Source organism: Lingula anatina, chromosome 1, assembly GCF_051362555.1.
Source record: "Lingula anatina isolate TDL-2025a chromosome 1, LinAna3.0, whole genome shotgun sequence".
In the NCBI taxonomy this organism is placed as follows: Eukaryota; Metazoa; Brachiopoda; class Lingulata; order Lingulida; family Lingulidae; genus Lingula; species Lingula anatina.
This window is the reverse complement of record NC_141767.1, coordinates 10,153,638-10,170,753: the sequence shown is the minus strand read 5'-3', so window position 1 is coordinate 10,170,753 and position 17,116 is coordinate 10,153,638. Positions and strand designations below refer to the sequence as shown.

The following is a 17,116-nucleotide window of genomic DNA, read 5'->3' as shown; positions in this document are numbered from 1 at the left end:
CTGTGTTGCTTTTTTACTATTTCAGCATCAGATGCTAATTAATTCACTTAAGGATGGGGAAATGGAACAATTGCCCTTGTTCTTCAAGAATTAAGTATTACTTTACTCCTCAATAACTTTAACAAGTGCTATTTCTTTACAAGACTTGTACGAGTCGATGCAATGTCCCCTTATATGTAAATGGTTGTATGAATACCTCAGCAGTAACAGAAAATATCTTAAAATGAATTCAGCATTTCTTTTTCATTTAAGAAATTTTTGAAAGCAGCACATACTCCCCTTGTCCCTGGAAAAGTGGGCTGGTGTCAGATTGTCACCTGTCCATTGCTGCACTTGTCCATCACTCCTGTAGCAATTCCTGAATCTCCTCTAATGCAATTCCTTCCTCCCAGTGAAATAAAAGTTAGCAGATGAAACATGGATTTAGCTTGATACATTAAAGATACATGCTTCTCTCTTTGATAAATGATTTTGCAACTTCTTAGGGACAATGAGTTGTCAATAGGGGATAAAAGTACTAGGTGCCCCTAATAATGTATTTCTCAGACAACGTTTTTTTTTTCTTCGTTTTCGCTAGACGACCTCGTGCAGTTGGGACAATTATTTTCTTAGTGGATTTTATTTAAATCAGATGCAGCATGATTTGACAATCATTTAGTGGCCAATAGATAACAAAATTTCGGTTTGTATTTTTTAATCTGTCATCTCTCTAGGTCCTCCTCTCTCTCTTACACCATTTTATTTATGTATTTTTGCACGCTTTTCGTCTCACGGTTACCGATGTTTTACAACACTGTTTAAATATAGACGTTTTTATATCCATGTTACTGTTATAGCAGCCGCAATGTGACTCGGCTAAGAGACACTATATCGGCGCCTGCATGCGTAAGAGACTGATAAGAGCATCACTGTGCAACAGTGGGCGAAAAGACTATTCAATTAAGCCCTCTTGGCTAAGCACGCGAGCGTTGCCACAAAATATCGCGCCTCAAACAATTAGATTTTACCACAGGATCTAATGGAATAACGCAACAGAACACTGGAATAATACAGGACAGTTGATCTAACACAGCTGTCTATAAATAAGCTTGCTGGGCCATTCCTTATTTGTCCAGCTATGATGCAATGAAAGAACAGACGTCAACCCCACCTTCTGAAACAGAAAATTAAGGTGAGTGTTAAATTAGGTTACGGTGCTTAGCTGTAATTTCTCTGAGAATCAGATTGATTGAGATATCCTTAGTTGACTGACTCAGTGCTTAGGTTATCATTACATAGAATTGACTAGATTATTCATCCACAATGTCGGCTAGAGACGTTTGGTTGGTTTATAATTGCTTTGTCTCCCGTAAAAAAAACATATTTCGGATTTTCTAAATGTGATATCAGTTCAATTTCGACTAAATGGTAATTCAGTTCAAGGATGCAGCAAATGCGATATGTTTCTAATATTGACAAACAATAGTTTTTATTCGAAGGCTAATGCTTAGGCCTATATAACAAACCACAGTGAGTTACGTTAATATTAGTGTATAGTGTACCCCAAGAAAAGAATTGCGTACATATACCGGCATGCCTCTTATCTATTCCTGAGGAATACGACTTGAGGACACGACTCTCTGTGATATGTTATGTGGGAAAACGCAAAGGAAGTCTTTTTCCGGAACATTGTGATTAATGAATTAATATTGGCAACTGTTGCCGTTAAAGCAGTGATGACCCGAACCAAAACAATACCCGCATAACGAAATTATTCATGACTTAATGTGATACAACAATATTAAGAGAACCAATCTTTTTTCTCATACTAGTAAAGACACCATCAGAATAATTCAAAAATTCAAATCAGTTCAGGGTTGATACCACTTTTTGTGATACGGCGGGGGGGGGGGGGGGGGGGGGGGGTACATTGATGCGGGGACATTTGAATGCACAGGGATAGGTTAGCGACATAGTCTGATAAATATCATCATAACAATAACACATACGACAAGACTTAATCAACTTCAAACGTATCATGCAGAAAATAATAAAACCACGGTCTTTTCATTCAAATCTAAACACAGGTCTGTAGTACACATCAGACTTGTAAAATCAAATTTACAAGATTTATTTTCAAATCTTTACTTCTAAACAAGATATATTATACAGGATGTTTGTATCTTATTAACTTTTCCAAGTCCATCTCAAGTGTTTTAAAAACCAACCATCCTAAAGCACGGATGACTGATGCATGCACATCTTTGTAACAATAATTTTGATGAACATATGTTATGAAATATAGAACGAAAGAACAGGAGAATAATTAAAATATTCTGGCATCTAAAATAATACCATAGCTTCAACGCCATCAAATTCATATGAAATAGCTTGAGCATTTATCACGACTAATTCAAACTTGAATTAGCATCGTTATTTGTAGATTGAGTTTCCTAGAAAAGAGCATTTAACAACACTAAATTTCTAAGAATTGGTTTGAGCTTTTTGTCGGATCCAAAACTGAATAAACACTAAAACAATACAATATTATTTCCAACTAATAAGAATTTCCAAGAAAAAAAAACATGCTAAATGAAAAGCATTTATTGCAACATCCCATTTGGAGACAGAGACTGCATATACATGTATACATATATTTACGTGTGTTGCTTTAATATAAGCCTGCATGCTTTTAATAGCTGAACGGCCTGAGCAGGATACACTATCTGATATAGGATTTTTTCCTCCATCATCGTATTCACCGCATAATTGCGGCAACCGGATTCCCCGAGCTCGGTACAGAGTTGACCCGAGTCACCCGACGACAACTAATAGAGCCTCGTCGTTGAAATTACCATACGGTTATAGTCGTGCGAACGTTGGTTACTGTTGTATTGTTTGTTAGCCAGCTGTGTTTACTTGCATCGACAGCAGAGATGTGAAAAACCTGATTCTATATGGTTTAAGTATTTGTAAATGTATATCACTCACTGGCGTTTAACTGAGAAAGACTAGATGCAGGTAAGTTCCATTGATTCGGCCGACTTTTTTTTCGGATAGAAAATGTGGTATATTGGACGGCCTACTTGAGTAAAATACCGGCCAATATGATAATTTAGTCATGTAAAACTGCAGGAAAAGTGCGCGTGTGAGTAGTCCTTGCAAGTAAAGGTGCAATATATCCCACACATATTCGTTGATTATCTTGAAGGGACACATTCCCATGGCGTCTGGTCTTCATTTTCAAATCTACGCATATGCGCCCGTCGTCTGTGGACATCAGACCAGGGGCACCTTGACTTTATAATAAAAAAGGCGTGCACCTAGCAGTGAATGCATTGCTTTGAATAGGCTTACCCGAGAGCCACTCTTAGAGCAACATGATAACAGACCTAATTGTGCCATTTCATCGTATTAGATATGAAAAATGGCCCTATTGATTTAAATCATCATTCAGATCAAAATAGAGCTGAAATCCCTTTTTTCTTCTTTTTTCCGTCGGCAATCAGTTGATGATTAAGCTAACCTTTTGATCGCAATAAAACAGACATCATATCCCACACAAAATAACCTGATTGTTGTGCGTATTCCTCTCCCTAATGTCTATTATCTATTTATGAGTTCTTTTATCTCCCGTTTCCTCATGACTCCGGCAAAGGATTAACTACAGAATGTATATAACGTAACAGTATGAAATTACAGGGTATGATAATCTCACATATGCCGTTACCTTAAAAACACATTATGCAGTCCATTACTTTATTGATTTCTTACATTTTCTGATGGAAATAGTGACACAATCTGTCATCCGTGATAAAACAAAGTACAAAGAAAAATTACTGTAGGATAAGTAAAGTTATAACTTGTTCGCCACAGCACAATTCCATATGTACAAATGGATTGCTCTCTGCTCGCAAGGAATTAGATATATTGAAATTTTAGCAAACATATTTAAATGTCAAACGAAAAAAAACATATCCATTTGTGAAGTGCTGAGAACGTTTTATAAAAGCCTCCCATCCCTGTTGGCGAGATCTTAGGTTGTTTCCTAGTGTATATTATTGTACACCGCCAGCAAATTATCAGTGCGACCAATGGCATTTGTCTCTTCGTGGGCGACGCTGAATCCTCCAGTTACCAACACATGATATATGAAGCTGTTGTGAAAAAATTCCTGGTGGCCTTTCCACACAGATAAAACATTCATGCTTACCACGCCTCCAACCACAAACCACTACAATATATGCAACATTTCTGTACAATTATTAGTTTTATCAATCCAATTTTCATTTTGTCTATATTTAGGTACTTCTATCGGTGAATATGTTACACGATAAGTAGTTCTGTTTTGTTAAAATGAAATGAAAATTGAGTATAAAAAACCTTTTATCTCCCTACCTGTAATGTTTGTCATTATCGTTTATCTGGCATATATCAGCACACACACACACACACACACACACACACATATGGAATGCTCCTGGGCGAGAATGATTTGCCCAGAAGTGGTTATATAATTTTTTTAAGTCATGCTACAACTTTTAGTGGAAAATTGAAATCTGTATTCTCATCGCCCAAAATTTACCTGAGGCCATTCGTAATTTGCTTGGACATTCTTTCTGAACATTCCAGGTGTGTAAGGAGATAATCAGGCTTTTATATTCAATTTTCATTTCACTTCAACGAAACAGAACTACTTATCAGGCTCAAGGAAAGAGTCAGTAACTGAGTTGTTAGTGAAGAGATGTCCAGGTCACATTTGTGACAATTTCGTCATGAAAGGCTACAGCACAAGACCCGTTACTAATCCTTCTAATGGTACAAACCATGGAAATGGATTCTTCTACAGCCTCCTAGAGACATAACTCCCATAAGTGTACGTTAACTTATAACGACACTGTTGGCAACGAGGAAGTGAGATCTGTTTATTCTAGTTTCCAGCTAATTTGTCTAGTCACAATCGAACGACTTGATGAGTAGGGTCGGACCAAGTTAGGTCGACCGAACATGACTGTTTTCATGGCTTTTGATGCTGTGAGTTTCAAGTGGGCTATCTGTTAACCTGATTTATCGTAACGTATTTTGCCGTAGATGACGGGGAGTTGGGTTTGCTCAGTATGGAGTGCGGCGCCATCATCATCGATCAATACTGGAACTGACTCAAGTAACAAAAGTAAGGTTCAAATGGAGATTGTTCTGTGTTTTATTACAGTCCAGAAACGCATCGCCTATGCTTAAATTGGCTACAGTTTCATCCAGACAAAGATGTCAGTTCGGTGCCTGTACCACACATTTACCCGCATTCTGAGCTTTTTGAACCTTGTTTTTATCATATCCAGGTGTAAATGACATGCATGTGGTAAAGGTGCCCTATCAGAATCTGTGCAGTAATTTTTATTTGTGTTGCCTCAATAGTTCTTTTCAACTCGATTTCGCTTTTGTTTTTGACGTGTATTCTCAAACCACCAACTCATTACAAACAGGTTCAGATTATCAGATAGCAGACAAGATAAACAGAAAGGCTGTCTGCATTAAAATACAGATTTCGTGTTACATGGCATCACGAACGGCAATTTAATGCATTTATATATGAAATTAATGTAAGAAAATCAATCGATGGTACTTTTGTTTGTATCATTTTTGTAATGATTTCTTAGGAACGTTCATGTTCACTTTATGTATTGGATTACAGCGACGCTTTACAATATGACGACCAGTTCAATGCTTGTTTACCGGTGGTCATGCATTGTGTACCACGTCGGATGTCGAAAAAAATGACTCAAGCTGGTGTATCTCGTATACACGTACGCCACGCTTGTATGCGAGGTACACCACGCCTGGGTCTTTTGTCTCGAAATTTGTCATGTACATGTCAGATACACTACTCGTCAGCCATTAGATGTCAAGGTGTGTGTGCCATCTACTCATACTCGCACTTCACATTCATGCATATCCAGTACACCTCGCTGACTCATGGTATATCTATTGCACATTCCGTTAGATTGATTTCCTGTAGTATATCATGGATATTTTTGTATAATAGATTTATTTACAAACAAAGGGTGTTAATAGTAGGCCTACCAGGAACAGGCTGTGTTACTAGGCCTCAGAATAGCTAGAGATCTAATAATAGAAAGGCGCTTCAGCCTGTACAGTGATCATTATGAGGTGCAAATTACAAACATATTACGATCTCAAACATGTTTAATGTCAGCCCACACGCCACTATATAGCTAAATTATTAACTCTAAGAACTGTGCTAATATCAAATTTTGTCTTGTCACCAAGCCATTTGCTTCCTGAACACACGCCTGATACACACACACGTGCGCGTGCGTTGCATATTTTTTCGTGGACAGTTGAAAACACGACAGTGGTAATGATGTCTGCAGCATGTATGTCAGCAGAGTACGTCTTCTTTTTTGTGTCACAGTTTGTGATGTCATGTGACGTCATTCTCGTCCATGAATACAACTACACGTCATAAACTGAGTTACTGGTGAAAATAATGTAGAGCACGTTACTTATTTGTTATTGTTATTTGTTTCAGATTGATCTCTGAGAAAGAACAGGATAAGGAGTTGTCCGACAAAATGAAGCGCTATGTGACCGCTGGCCTATGCTGTATCGGATTGCTTGTAGTGTACGCAATGCGTGTCAATTTAGCAGTAACAGTGATCACATTAATTGATAACAGGGCCGCCGAAAAAGTTGGTACCAGTGATGCCGCGATGAATGTAAGTTATCTCATCTGCAGAAATTATCTCGTAAATTATGTTATAAAAGATGTATTGAAATTTCAGTAAGATTATTTTTAAACCTTGAAATTGTTGTGGTAAGTTTTGTTTCTGGGCTCATTTAATACGCGGAAAAAAAGGAAAATAGACATGGAAATTACTATTCAATTATTTTCTTTTCTTTTTGTAAATGAAGTATGCAAATGATCATTTTCTGACCAACTTTTAAATTGAAGAGAAAATGTTGAAAAAGAATGTTATTATAAAGATGTTTTTTCTCCTTATTTTCTAGATACCAATCACCAACTGGGACATGACTATGATCGGCTTTCTACACAGTAGTTTCTATATAGGGCATTTGCTGACACAGCTGCCAGCGGGCTATTACGCTAGACTTTTTCCATCTCATAGGTGAATTATAAATACCATAACCTTAACCATTTTTACACCATGAATGTAATAAACATTTTCAATTCTTTCAAGTTTTCAGTAGAAATGTATGGTTATATTATTATATGAGTGTCACTGAATGTATGGTCTTTTATGCTTCCCAAGTATCCAGAAGGAAATGAAAAATTCAAATGAGTATAAATTTTAACATAAGACAGGAAGCTAAATATTATATGTACTGCATGTGCATGTATGGTACATGTAGGATCTATGTGGGTGCATAATACATTTTTATTACCTTTCTTTTTATTTAGAATGTTCGGGGGCTGTATCTTACTGTCTTGTGGACTGAATCTACTTGTGCCTGTTTCTATAGACAACGGCATCTATCCGCTGACCTGTGTTCTCAGAATACTGCAAGGAATGAGTGAAGTGAGTTACGATCCTCTATCTACTCAACGGTGATAATATTGTAGCGTTCTGTGCAATTTGTATTACCCCACAAAAAGCAATATTATCAAAATATAGAGATTGACTCCAGCTAAATCACCATAATACCCTTATCAAACTAACCACAGCTGGTCGCAAGAGACAGTTGGCAGTGTTGAACAGCTTATTTACAAGCGTACTAGTGTAAGCAACAGTGTGTGTGTGTGTGTGTGTGTGTGTGTGAGAGAGAGAGAGAGAGAGAGAGAGAGAGAGATCTGTCTCATAATTGAATTAAATTGTGACTGACTGCACTGAACTAGTTAAGTGTGTGTATCAGCTCAGAATCCGTCATTTCTAGGGACTGGTAATCCCCACGTTATACGCTCTTCTTGGTCATTGGGTGACTCCACAAGAGAGGGGAAGGATGGGATCTCTCGTATTTACAGGTAACAGTGGGAATAACCACCCTGAGCTTCAGAGCTAACTTGACACTAACCTTTTGAAAAGGTTAGTGTCAAGTTAGCTCTGAAGCTCAGGGTGGGAATAACTCGAGATAGCCCAAAGTCTTCCGACTTCACAAAAAGTCAAGCGAGATTTCGAGAGATTTTGAAGAGAGTGGGATCAGGAATGATGGAAGACTAGCGTGCGAGGCGGCAACGAATAAAATAATAATGTAATAATTAATCTAATGATATTTTAACGTTTATATCTTCTGTCAAACAGTCTGTTGCACAAAAGTACGAATTTATCATGTTTCGCACGTCATTTATGTATTGCTTTGGACATTGCTGAAGCATATATGTTTCACCCTCATCGCTAAATATTTAACGCCTTGATTCACCCAAATCTCATACACGTTTTCTAGTCTCGGAAGACACCACGCTGTGCCAACAGCATCGATTTAGGCTATCTCGGTGGTTTCCATGATTGAAAATCCACTTTTCTCTGCACATAGCTTACAATTACCGTGTGATAAGATATATTGAAAAAAAATCGTTGTTAAGATGATAGTTAGTTTTATATGTAAGCCGTGTAGAAGCTGCCAATTTTAGCAAATAAAAAATCAACTTGCAAGACCACAATAAGTCGGTCTTAGCGGATGATACAACTGCGGTAGCCCTTAACACAATTTCAAGGAAAACCAGGACGTAACTTTCTTAGAGTTTCTTGGAGTGGTTATATGCCACGGTAAAAAAAACATAATGGAACTGCAAAGGAACAATGCATAAAAAGGAAAAGGAAAAAAGCCATAAGCATATTCGAAAATACAAAGATTATAAGGCTTTGCACGCATTTCCGGCTGTTACTTGGGTTGGGATTGTAGTTATAAGTAACATCCACGTCTTATCTACTAATAAGAGATTTGCAGTTAATCCCTGTGAATTGTTTTTTATCAGCAGAACAGACTCCATTATTGCAATTATGCTTCGCTTTTTTATCTCTGTCGTACCAGTCAATTTATCGACTATTTATAATCTTCAGGCTCTGTTGGCCCACATATTTCCCTCTCAGATATTGAAACAGACATTAATAGACATCGGGGACACGCAATGCGCCCACATCCTTACACAAAGTGATATGTGTTTTAGTTCTAAGCACAGATTAAGCTGGATTGTGGTTATGAAAAACTAATTTCTTCTACTTCCCATTGAAAAAAAAAAAAAGATTTAGAAAGGTTGCATTGCAAAAATAAAAAAAACGATTAAACGAAAATAATGTTTTGATTTTTCAGTTAAAAAAGGGACTTATATTTATAATTTATTTATATTAGTTAACAATATATCACTTGTATTGGAATGTAAAACACAATTGGAATGTAAAACACAATACCCCTCCACTTTCAACACCTCAATAATTGTAAAACTGGAAATATTTCTTGTCTGATTCAGGCCTGCTTAACCTGTAATTTCTTATAGGCATGTACTCGGGAGCCATATTTGGATTTCCAATCTCTGGTGCTATTACTCATTTCATTGGCTGGCAGTACGTCTTCTATCTCCACGGTGAGTTTTATGGTACACGACCACGTTAAAAAAAAACAGTTAATAATTCATTATTTCAAACACGAGATCTATGAAGAGGTCAGAGTACGTCGCCCCTCGTAATTATCCAAAAGGGTGGAGGCCTACCATAAATTCTGTAAGATACAAGAGCATTAATTGCCAATACACAAGAATTATCAAGTTTGTAGGGCTTACTTGTTTTGTAACAAATGTTTTTCTGCCAATGAAGACCCCCTGTGTAAAAGGTTACCTAATTCCAGGTGGTATCGGCATTCTTTGGTTCATCATCTTTTTCGCATGCGTGTATGAACGGCCAGCGTACGACCCTACCATCTCAAATGAGGAACGTAAGCTGATAGAGGACCGACAAGGAAGCTCATATTCGGATTTTGAGGTACAAACATGGTGCTTGGAAATACCAGTGCCGAACAGTGTGTTTTTACTTTTGGAACGAAATAACATTCTCATTCTAAGTTACAGGGAATCTCAAAATAGGTGGAACTCATCAATATGATAATGATTTATTACTGAGACAAGAAACTGAGACAAGATTACATTGCTCGGAAGCTGATACAGTAACAATTAAAAAACATTGATTTGATATCTGTAGTTCAAAGGATGGATTTGTACAGAACGTGATCCAAATGACTGCCATTGCACGGAAATGCACGGCCTTGGTTCCACTTGAAAGCATGGAATAACCGTTTTGGTTTGAAAACGAAGACGAGAAGGCAGTCACTGTCAAAAAGGAGCCTTACATTGTTGTGCTCAACAAGTTCTGGGGGGGGGGGGGGGGGTACCTGGATCACATCATGGTGTGAATAGTTATGGGCAATGGTTCGACAAGATGTAGCAACTCCACATACAGCCAGCATCATGATGGAGTGGCTCGACCATCGATTCCCTAATTGGCTGATCAGCACGCGTCACGAACCCGAGTGGTCTCCGCATTCACCCGATCTGAACCTCCCAGTCTTTTATTTCTGTGGGGTTCTTGAAGGACAACATGCATAGGAACAATCCATAATCCACTGCTGAACTCAGAGTGGCCATCACCCAGAAGATGCGTGCCATGTTGAAACAAGATTGTGTCAAGATCAAGGTGATTGAGAACTTCACTCGCCGAATTCAAGGATGTCGATGGGTTCCATCTATTTTGAGACACCCTGTACAAATGTTTTCCCACGCTTGGTCTTTTTATTCTTTCGTCACTTGGACATTTCTATGGCAACTCCGATTTAAAAGAAAATGGTGCAAATAGGATGTTAGCCAATTACATTTGGTTTAAGATGCCACACTCAATGCGCTTTCTAAAACTTTGGGTAATTTTTGTAATTAGGAAGTAATTTTAAATGAAAGGAATAATTTTCTTTTTTTTTCAGATCAGTAAGGTGCCCTGGAGGTCTATCTTGACGTCACTTCCGTTTTGGGCAATATGCGTTTGCTACTTCAGCAGGAGTTGGGTATTCTATTTACTGCTGACAAACGAACCAACATACCTGAATGTCTTTGGCTTTACAATTGCTCAGGTATCTTGTGCTTAATTTCATCTGGAGTCTTTTATCTTCATCTCTTTATTTATTATTTGTTTTTCTTTTTTAGTCCCATCTTTCACTTATACGAGGCGTTTTCAATTTATTTTGTAGGTTAACGGGATAATATAACACTTTATCTTACTTATTCTTGTGCCCTTTAATTTACTACAGCAAGGTCAAATTAAATTATATAAATCATTCGTTGTCAGTTTATATGCTGGATCCCGTAGATACGGTTTAAATTATATATTTTTCATATCTCAGAACGGACTTTTGTCATCGTTACCGCACATTATGATGGTTTGCTTCACAGCCCTTAGCGGACCAGTAGCTGATATGTTAATACGAAACCCCTTACTTACCGTTACTGATTCTAGGATAATATTAAATTCCATAGGTGAGTTCGTCATTTATATTATATTTATAATATTTGCGATTTTATCTTTAAACGGTACAATATGCATGATAATCTAATTCGTCCGTCGGCTTTGAATCCATCATTTATTCTGTTTCTGGATTTAAAAGCTGTTTTGTCCAGTTTTATAGTTCTTGATACTTTCAGTAGTTTTCATAATTATATGAATTAAGATTAGTGACTGAGACAGACGTTTAAAGGTAAAAGCCCTTATACAGAATTGAGAAAGGATTTGTTTCCCCGGAAATTTCAATACGCACTTAATAGCCAAAGTATACTATATCCAAAACTGATGTTACAATTACGACCATAAACCGGGTTTGACTTCTAATTTTCTAATGTTTGATACCCTCTTATAATACAGATTGGGAGCAGTGGATTTCACTCATTTCCCACTTTCACACTTTCACTCATTTCACACTCGAAGAGCTCAGAAACGGGTTTATAGATCGTAATTTTCTCAACAGGATATACTATGGTGATAAAAGAAAATTGTTAAAATTTCCTGGATATTTATATTTCTATTTATTTACTTACTTTATAATGGTCTTATGCGCAACATATGCCTTTAAATTCAAATGAATGGGCTCTGGATGAGTATTACTATTTTGTAGGTTTTGGAATGGAGGGTATTTGCCTCATCTTCCTGGCATTTACCGTGAATGGCGCAGTGGCACTAGTGTTTTTGACTATTGGTGTGGGCTTTAGTGGACTCACAGTTTCAGGTATCAATCGTTTTTGGTTTTTTATGTTGTTGTTGTTGTGACAATATATATATATTTCTTTTTGACTGAATGTAGTGTGCTCACTATTTTGTGTGAAACGCCTGCTGTTGCTGTTTTCTCCTTAGCTCTCCCAAGGAATTCGATATCCTATATAGTTCTTTGGCTCATCCATTCATTTGTTAATCTCTCATATTTTAAAACGACATCTGATTTGTACAACTGAAGGTTGCCAAGAACATAAAGAGCATTTTGTAAGGTAAATCTATATTTTGTTTGATATTCTGATTTCTTTAAAAGGTTTGGACACTATGGAAATGCTTTTTTTCTAATATTAAAATACAGGCTGGCAGATCAATCATTTAGATATAGCGCCCAAGTACGCAAGCATATTAGCAGCCATCTCCTCCATGTTGGGTACAATTGCTGGGATTCTAGGACCGGTTGTTGTGGCTGCTATAACGTTTGAGCAGGTACATGTAATAACACAGGCTAAATTATCGCTTTCATACGTATAAAATTCGATTTTGAGGCGAAATTATTTCTAAGCTAAAATTTTAGGTGATTTTATATAAATTGGCTAAGGCCAGTTTGCTTAATTTGAAGATTTACGAACATTGCGGCAAATTGATTTGTTATAAAATCGTCGTCTTTTCATAAATTTTGTAATTAATATTTAGTATATAGTATTCATCTAATATATACTTACTAAAATGATTGTGGTCTATTCTATGTTTAAAGATAGTCACAAAAATAAGAAATATGCCAATTTTAATGAAGAACATAATAAGCGCATTGCATGGTCTTCAATATTAATTGGAAACATAGGAAGCGTTTTATATGATCTCCAATTTGAAATGGGAATATAACGTTTCTTCTCGTCAATTTCAGACTGTTAGCAACTGGCAGATCGTGTTCTTGATATCTGGTATCATTATTTTAACGTCAGCTGTCTTTTTTGCTGTGTTTGGCTCGGGTAGGTTCAGAGTTACATGAATATGCTAATGATATTTTACTTTGATGAACACAAAGATCATGATTACGTACAGTAAATAAACGACGTCATTTAGCTGAAACAAGGACGTATATATCTTCAACGTCCTTGGCTGAAAGGAGTCTCAAACTTCAGCCTCAGTAGATTTATAATCATTTGTATTTGTCACTGATAAATTTTGTGAAAAGTAAACCGGGAATCAGTTTCTAAATCTTTGGTATAGCAGTAATATATTTTAAACAAACAAATATGTAAGATTTTAAGCGGAGAATTCATGTTAACAGACAGGCTCAGTCAAGCAGACACGTAAAAAATCGGCGTGCGAAATAATTGTGCCATGTTATTTCTTTTTAGGCGAATTACAACCTTGGGCGACGACAAGAACATTAACATTCTTAACGAAAACCGACCCATTTCACTCTACGTACAAGACGATAGAGGCACAACCTGAAGATCCAGGTATAAGTCCAAACGCGCAGGCTCAGGGTGTCCCCAGGCCACAAGAAATGCAAGATCTAAGATCGATAATAAGCGAAGCAGTGTCTCCAAACGAAAATGGAGAGAAAGGAAGTGTTTCTGGAAGCGATGCAGAAATGGACAACGCGCCGGCTGACGACGTTAAAAAGGACAGAGACGACACGGGATAGACTCACATGGCTTTTGATCTGTAAATGTGATTTTCGAATATCATTGTGATATAAGTACCTGTAGCTCGCTTTCGTTTTACTTAGGAGGGCTAGATGAGATATATTTGCTCTGATGGGGATTCATAGCACTTGTTACATTAGTGCTATAGAGATTTATTTGGTGTACTGGTAGCGTAAGACGATTAAGTCACCCTCCACCAGCGGTCTCCTCAGTCTTTTCTAGCTGTTACAAAATTGGATGGAACAACAATTTGTAACAACTTGAGAGATCCTTGGAGGAGGGTACAATTAAGTAGAAGATGATAAATAAATTTTATCAGTATTGCCATGATTATATTTTGTCATCTCTGTATTAAAAATCGCTGCTCATAAAAGTGCAATGGAATGTTAATCACTTTCCTGTATTATCCGATCAAATGAAGTATGCATGCAGCTGGTGATTTCACGGAGATTGAGCACAGGGACAAAATCACTATTCCTTGACTCTAGTCGTTTTGTTGTAATTTGTTTATATCATTTAGATTGTAACTGTATGTATTAACACAAATGATTGTGCACTTGTATGAAGGAGTTTCTTGCACGTAGAAATGTTCTGACTAGCCTCTTGCGTGTATTGTTCCCAATATGTTGTAGTAAATGATGTATTTTTTCACCATTTGATCTTGATGTATTGTTATGAGCTGCTGCAGCAGGAGCCACAACAACTATGGTCCTTTCATTTTTACTGGTTCCCTCCAGTAAAAGTGAATGGGTATGCAAACAAAGTAAGCCTTGCCCATTATGGATTATAATCGACATGGGTGCATGTGGCTTTCCCAAATGTACACACACCTTTATTGTGCTTCCAATATTGGACGGTGTACATGTACAAGCGGTATAAAAGTAGCTCTTCTTACAAGTGGGTTGAAAAGTCACGGGAAATTGAGGGACATAGTGATCACTTTCTGGCTATGATTTAGCTCTTTGGAGATTTTATTTTGCATTTTGTGTGCAATTAAATTATTTAAAAGATGCTGGGCACAACAGGTATGCTGAAATGTACAGAAATATATACGGGAATATGAGATTCATCTCTGTAGAAACGGTGACATTAATACAGCTGATACTTTTATTTGGATCAGTGTCGTCGGTATCAAAACTGGCCGAACTGCAAACCACAGTAAAGGATGAGTACATTGTAGGGTTAAAGCCTACATCGAACCCAGCCGGCCTTGTGAAGGAGTTGTCACAGGTTGTCATAAACAAAGATGCCAGTGCTGTTATCACCCACACCTACTTCATCGGAATACTAACAGGATTTGCTTTTAGAGGTAACGACGGGGTATTTGACGAGCTAAAACGTCATCCCAGCGTTGATGCAGTCACGCCAAACGTTGAGTTGACGGTAGAAAGCTCCGCTAACGACTTGGTGATCGAAAGGGTCGACAAACAGAGTGGACTTCCCTACACGGCATGGGGTCTAGCACGAATTTGCTCAACTAAACAGTTGAAAAGAGAGAGCGAGTTAAGGTACCGGTACGAAGCAAGAGCCGGTGAAGGAACCTACATTTACATTATTGATACTGTCGTTGACGTAAACCACAATGAGTTCGAAGATCGAGCTTCATTCGGGATCAATGCCGTTGATGAAAATGTAACATTTCCGTCTCAGCTTTTGTCTCACGAATGGATGGACCATGGTACCCATGTAGCCGGCATCGTGGCCTCCAAGACATATGGTGTTGCCAAAAAGACCAAGATAGTATCTGTTAACGTAGCTCAATGGAATAACGTCAAAAATCGGTCTGTGATAGAAATTGATGACGTCATGGAAGCGCTAGAATGGGTACGTAACCATCACAAAGGAAGAAAAAATGCAGGAAACGGAGCAAAATCTGTTATCAATTTGTCTCTTGGTAGAGGAAACCGATCGGACGTAAACTTAAAGAGGGCTGTAGAGGCTGTTGTAGATAGCGGAGTAAGCATTGTTGTTGCTGCAGGGAATGACGGAGAGGATGCATGTGGAGCATTCACACCAGTGGGTGACAGTAAAGTGATATCAGTCGGTTGCAGTGACATCAAAGATCAGTTTTGTACATTTTCTAACCATGGAAAATGTGTCGACATTGTAGCTCCCGGTCTACAGATTCCTTCAACTTTACCAAACAACACGATTGGCATTAAAAACGGCACATCCATGAGCGCACCGCACGTCACTGGCGTGATTGCTCGTTACCTTGCCAACGGCGATTCCTCTACATTACCGGTGCAGGTCAAGAACTGGTTACTTAGCAACGCTTTGAATAATGAGATCCATTTCACGGAAAAAGAAGGAAACGGTACCCCCAATCGTTTAGTGTATATGCAACCCGATGAAGGACACTTCACCACGGCAAATCCTACGACTGCAATAGTGCTGGGGATCTTAATAATTGTGTTCATTGTAACCATGGTGACATGTACCGTTCTTAAAAGAAAGAACATGTTGCCATGCGATAAAACGGCAGATTATTCTGTATTCTAATTATACCCACTTGTTGATCATATTAAAGCACTGGGGACACTCGGCGTGAACACTAGCGAATCAGTAACTGTAAACCTATGCTATTTAATCCATTTTGACAACTTTGTAAATAATTGGTATTGTTCGTAAATGTTCGTTCACTGAAATGATGCGTTATGAAGCTTTTAAGACACGCCACAGGCATATTGCTCGTGATAAAATCAGTTCTGTTCTTTTTTCTGAAATATAGGCCTATCTTATACATGAAAATGTTTATCAAGAAATAAATTCCAATATTCAAGAACGAAACTATTTAGTACCGGCCTGAAGTAACGTAGGTTTTTATGTTATCTGTCTACATGTATGTCTATATCTATTACTGACCGTAGCTTTATTTTTCATTACCAAATTCGATTTATATATTTGGCTGTTAATCTATTATGCAGTTAATCCAGTATGCAGTTAATCATTTATGCTTCCATTTTTTTCTAAAACAGTCTCTCTTTGACAGATAAACTTATCACGCCTTTATACTATGCGTCCTTATTTTTGACCTGTTCTGTTAATCCCACATTATCCTTCAAAATATGCTGCACTCCTGCCTTTCCGCCTGCCTTTAATGCTGTTAAATGTAAAATGTACTTTCGTAATTTGCTTATATCTTTTGTTTTACACACTCTTAGCAGTAAAATTTTACCAGAAAAAAATAAGAGGAAAATGGTATATAACGGAACACGCGTAGTATGAAATATGAATAAAAGGCGCGTGTTTATGTATATATTT

At 37.5% G+C, this 17,116-nt stretch overlaps 2 protein-coding genes across 4 annotated transcripts; both read left to right on the top strand.

Moving 5' to 3' along the window:
* Positions 1-933: 933 nt before the first annotated feature.
* LOC106165960 (vesicular glutamate transporter 1) lies at positions 934-14,511 on the top strand. 3 transcript variants are annotated; one of them, XM_013544347.2, is made up of 13 exons: positions 934-1,171; positions 6,530-6,716; positions 7,009-7,127; positions 7,421-7,538; positions 7,894-7,981; positions 9,452-9,538; positions 9,799-9,932; positions 10,921-11,067; positions 11,338-11,470; positions 12,103-12,213; positions 12,556-12,683; positions 13,102-13,186; positions 13,559-14,511. In XM_013544347.2, the coding sequence occupies exons 2-13, from the start codon at positions 6,573-6,575 to the stop codon at positions 13,849-13,851; spliced, it is 1,587 nt and encodes a 528-aa protein (XP_013399801.2). In that variant the 5' UTR covers positions 934-1,171; positions 6,530-6,572; the 3' UTR covers positions 13,852-14,511. The 3 variants fall into 3 exon arrangements, with proteins under 3 accessions (XP_013399801.2, XP_013399800.2, XP_013399797.2); XM_013544346.3 differs by lacking the exon at positions 934-1,171 and adding an exon at positions 2,821-3,000; XM_013544343.2 differs by lacking the exon at positions 934-1,171 and adding an exon at positions 4,685-5,152.
* A 42-nt stretch (positions 14,512-14,553) lies between these two features.
* On the top strand, positions 14,554-16,881 carry LOC106165961 (uncharacterized). The gene has a single exon (XM_024076415.2). It carries the CDS (start codon positions 14,888-14,890, stop codon positions 16,352-16,354), a length of 1,467 nt encoding a protein of 488 aa, XP_023932183.2. The 5' UTR covers positions 14,554-14,887; the 3' UTR covers positions 16,355-16,881.
* Positions 16,882-17,116: the final 235 nt, after the last annotated feature.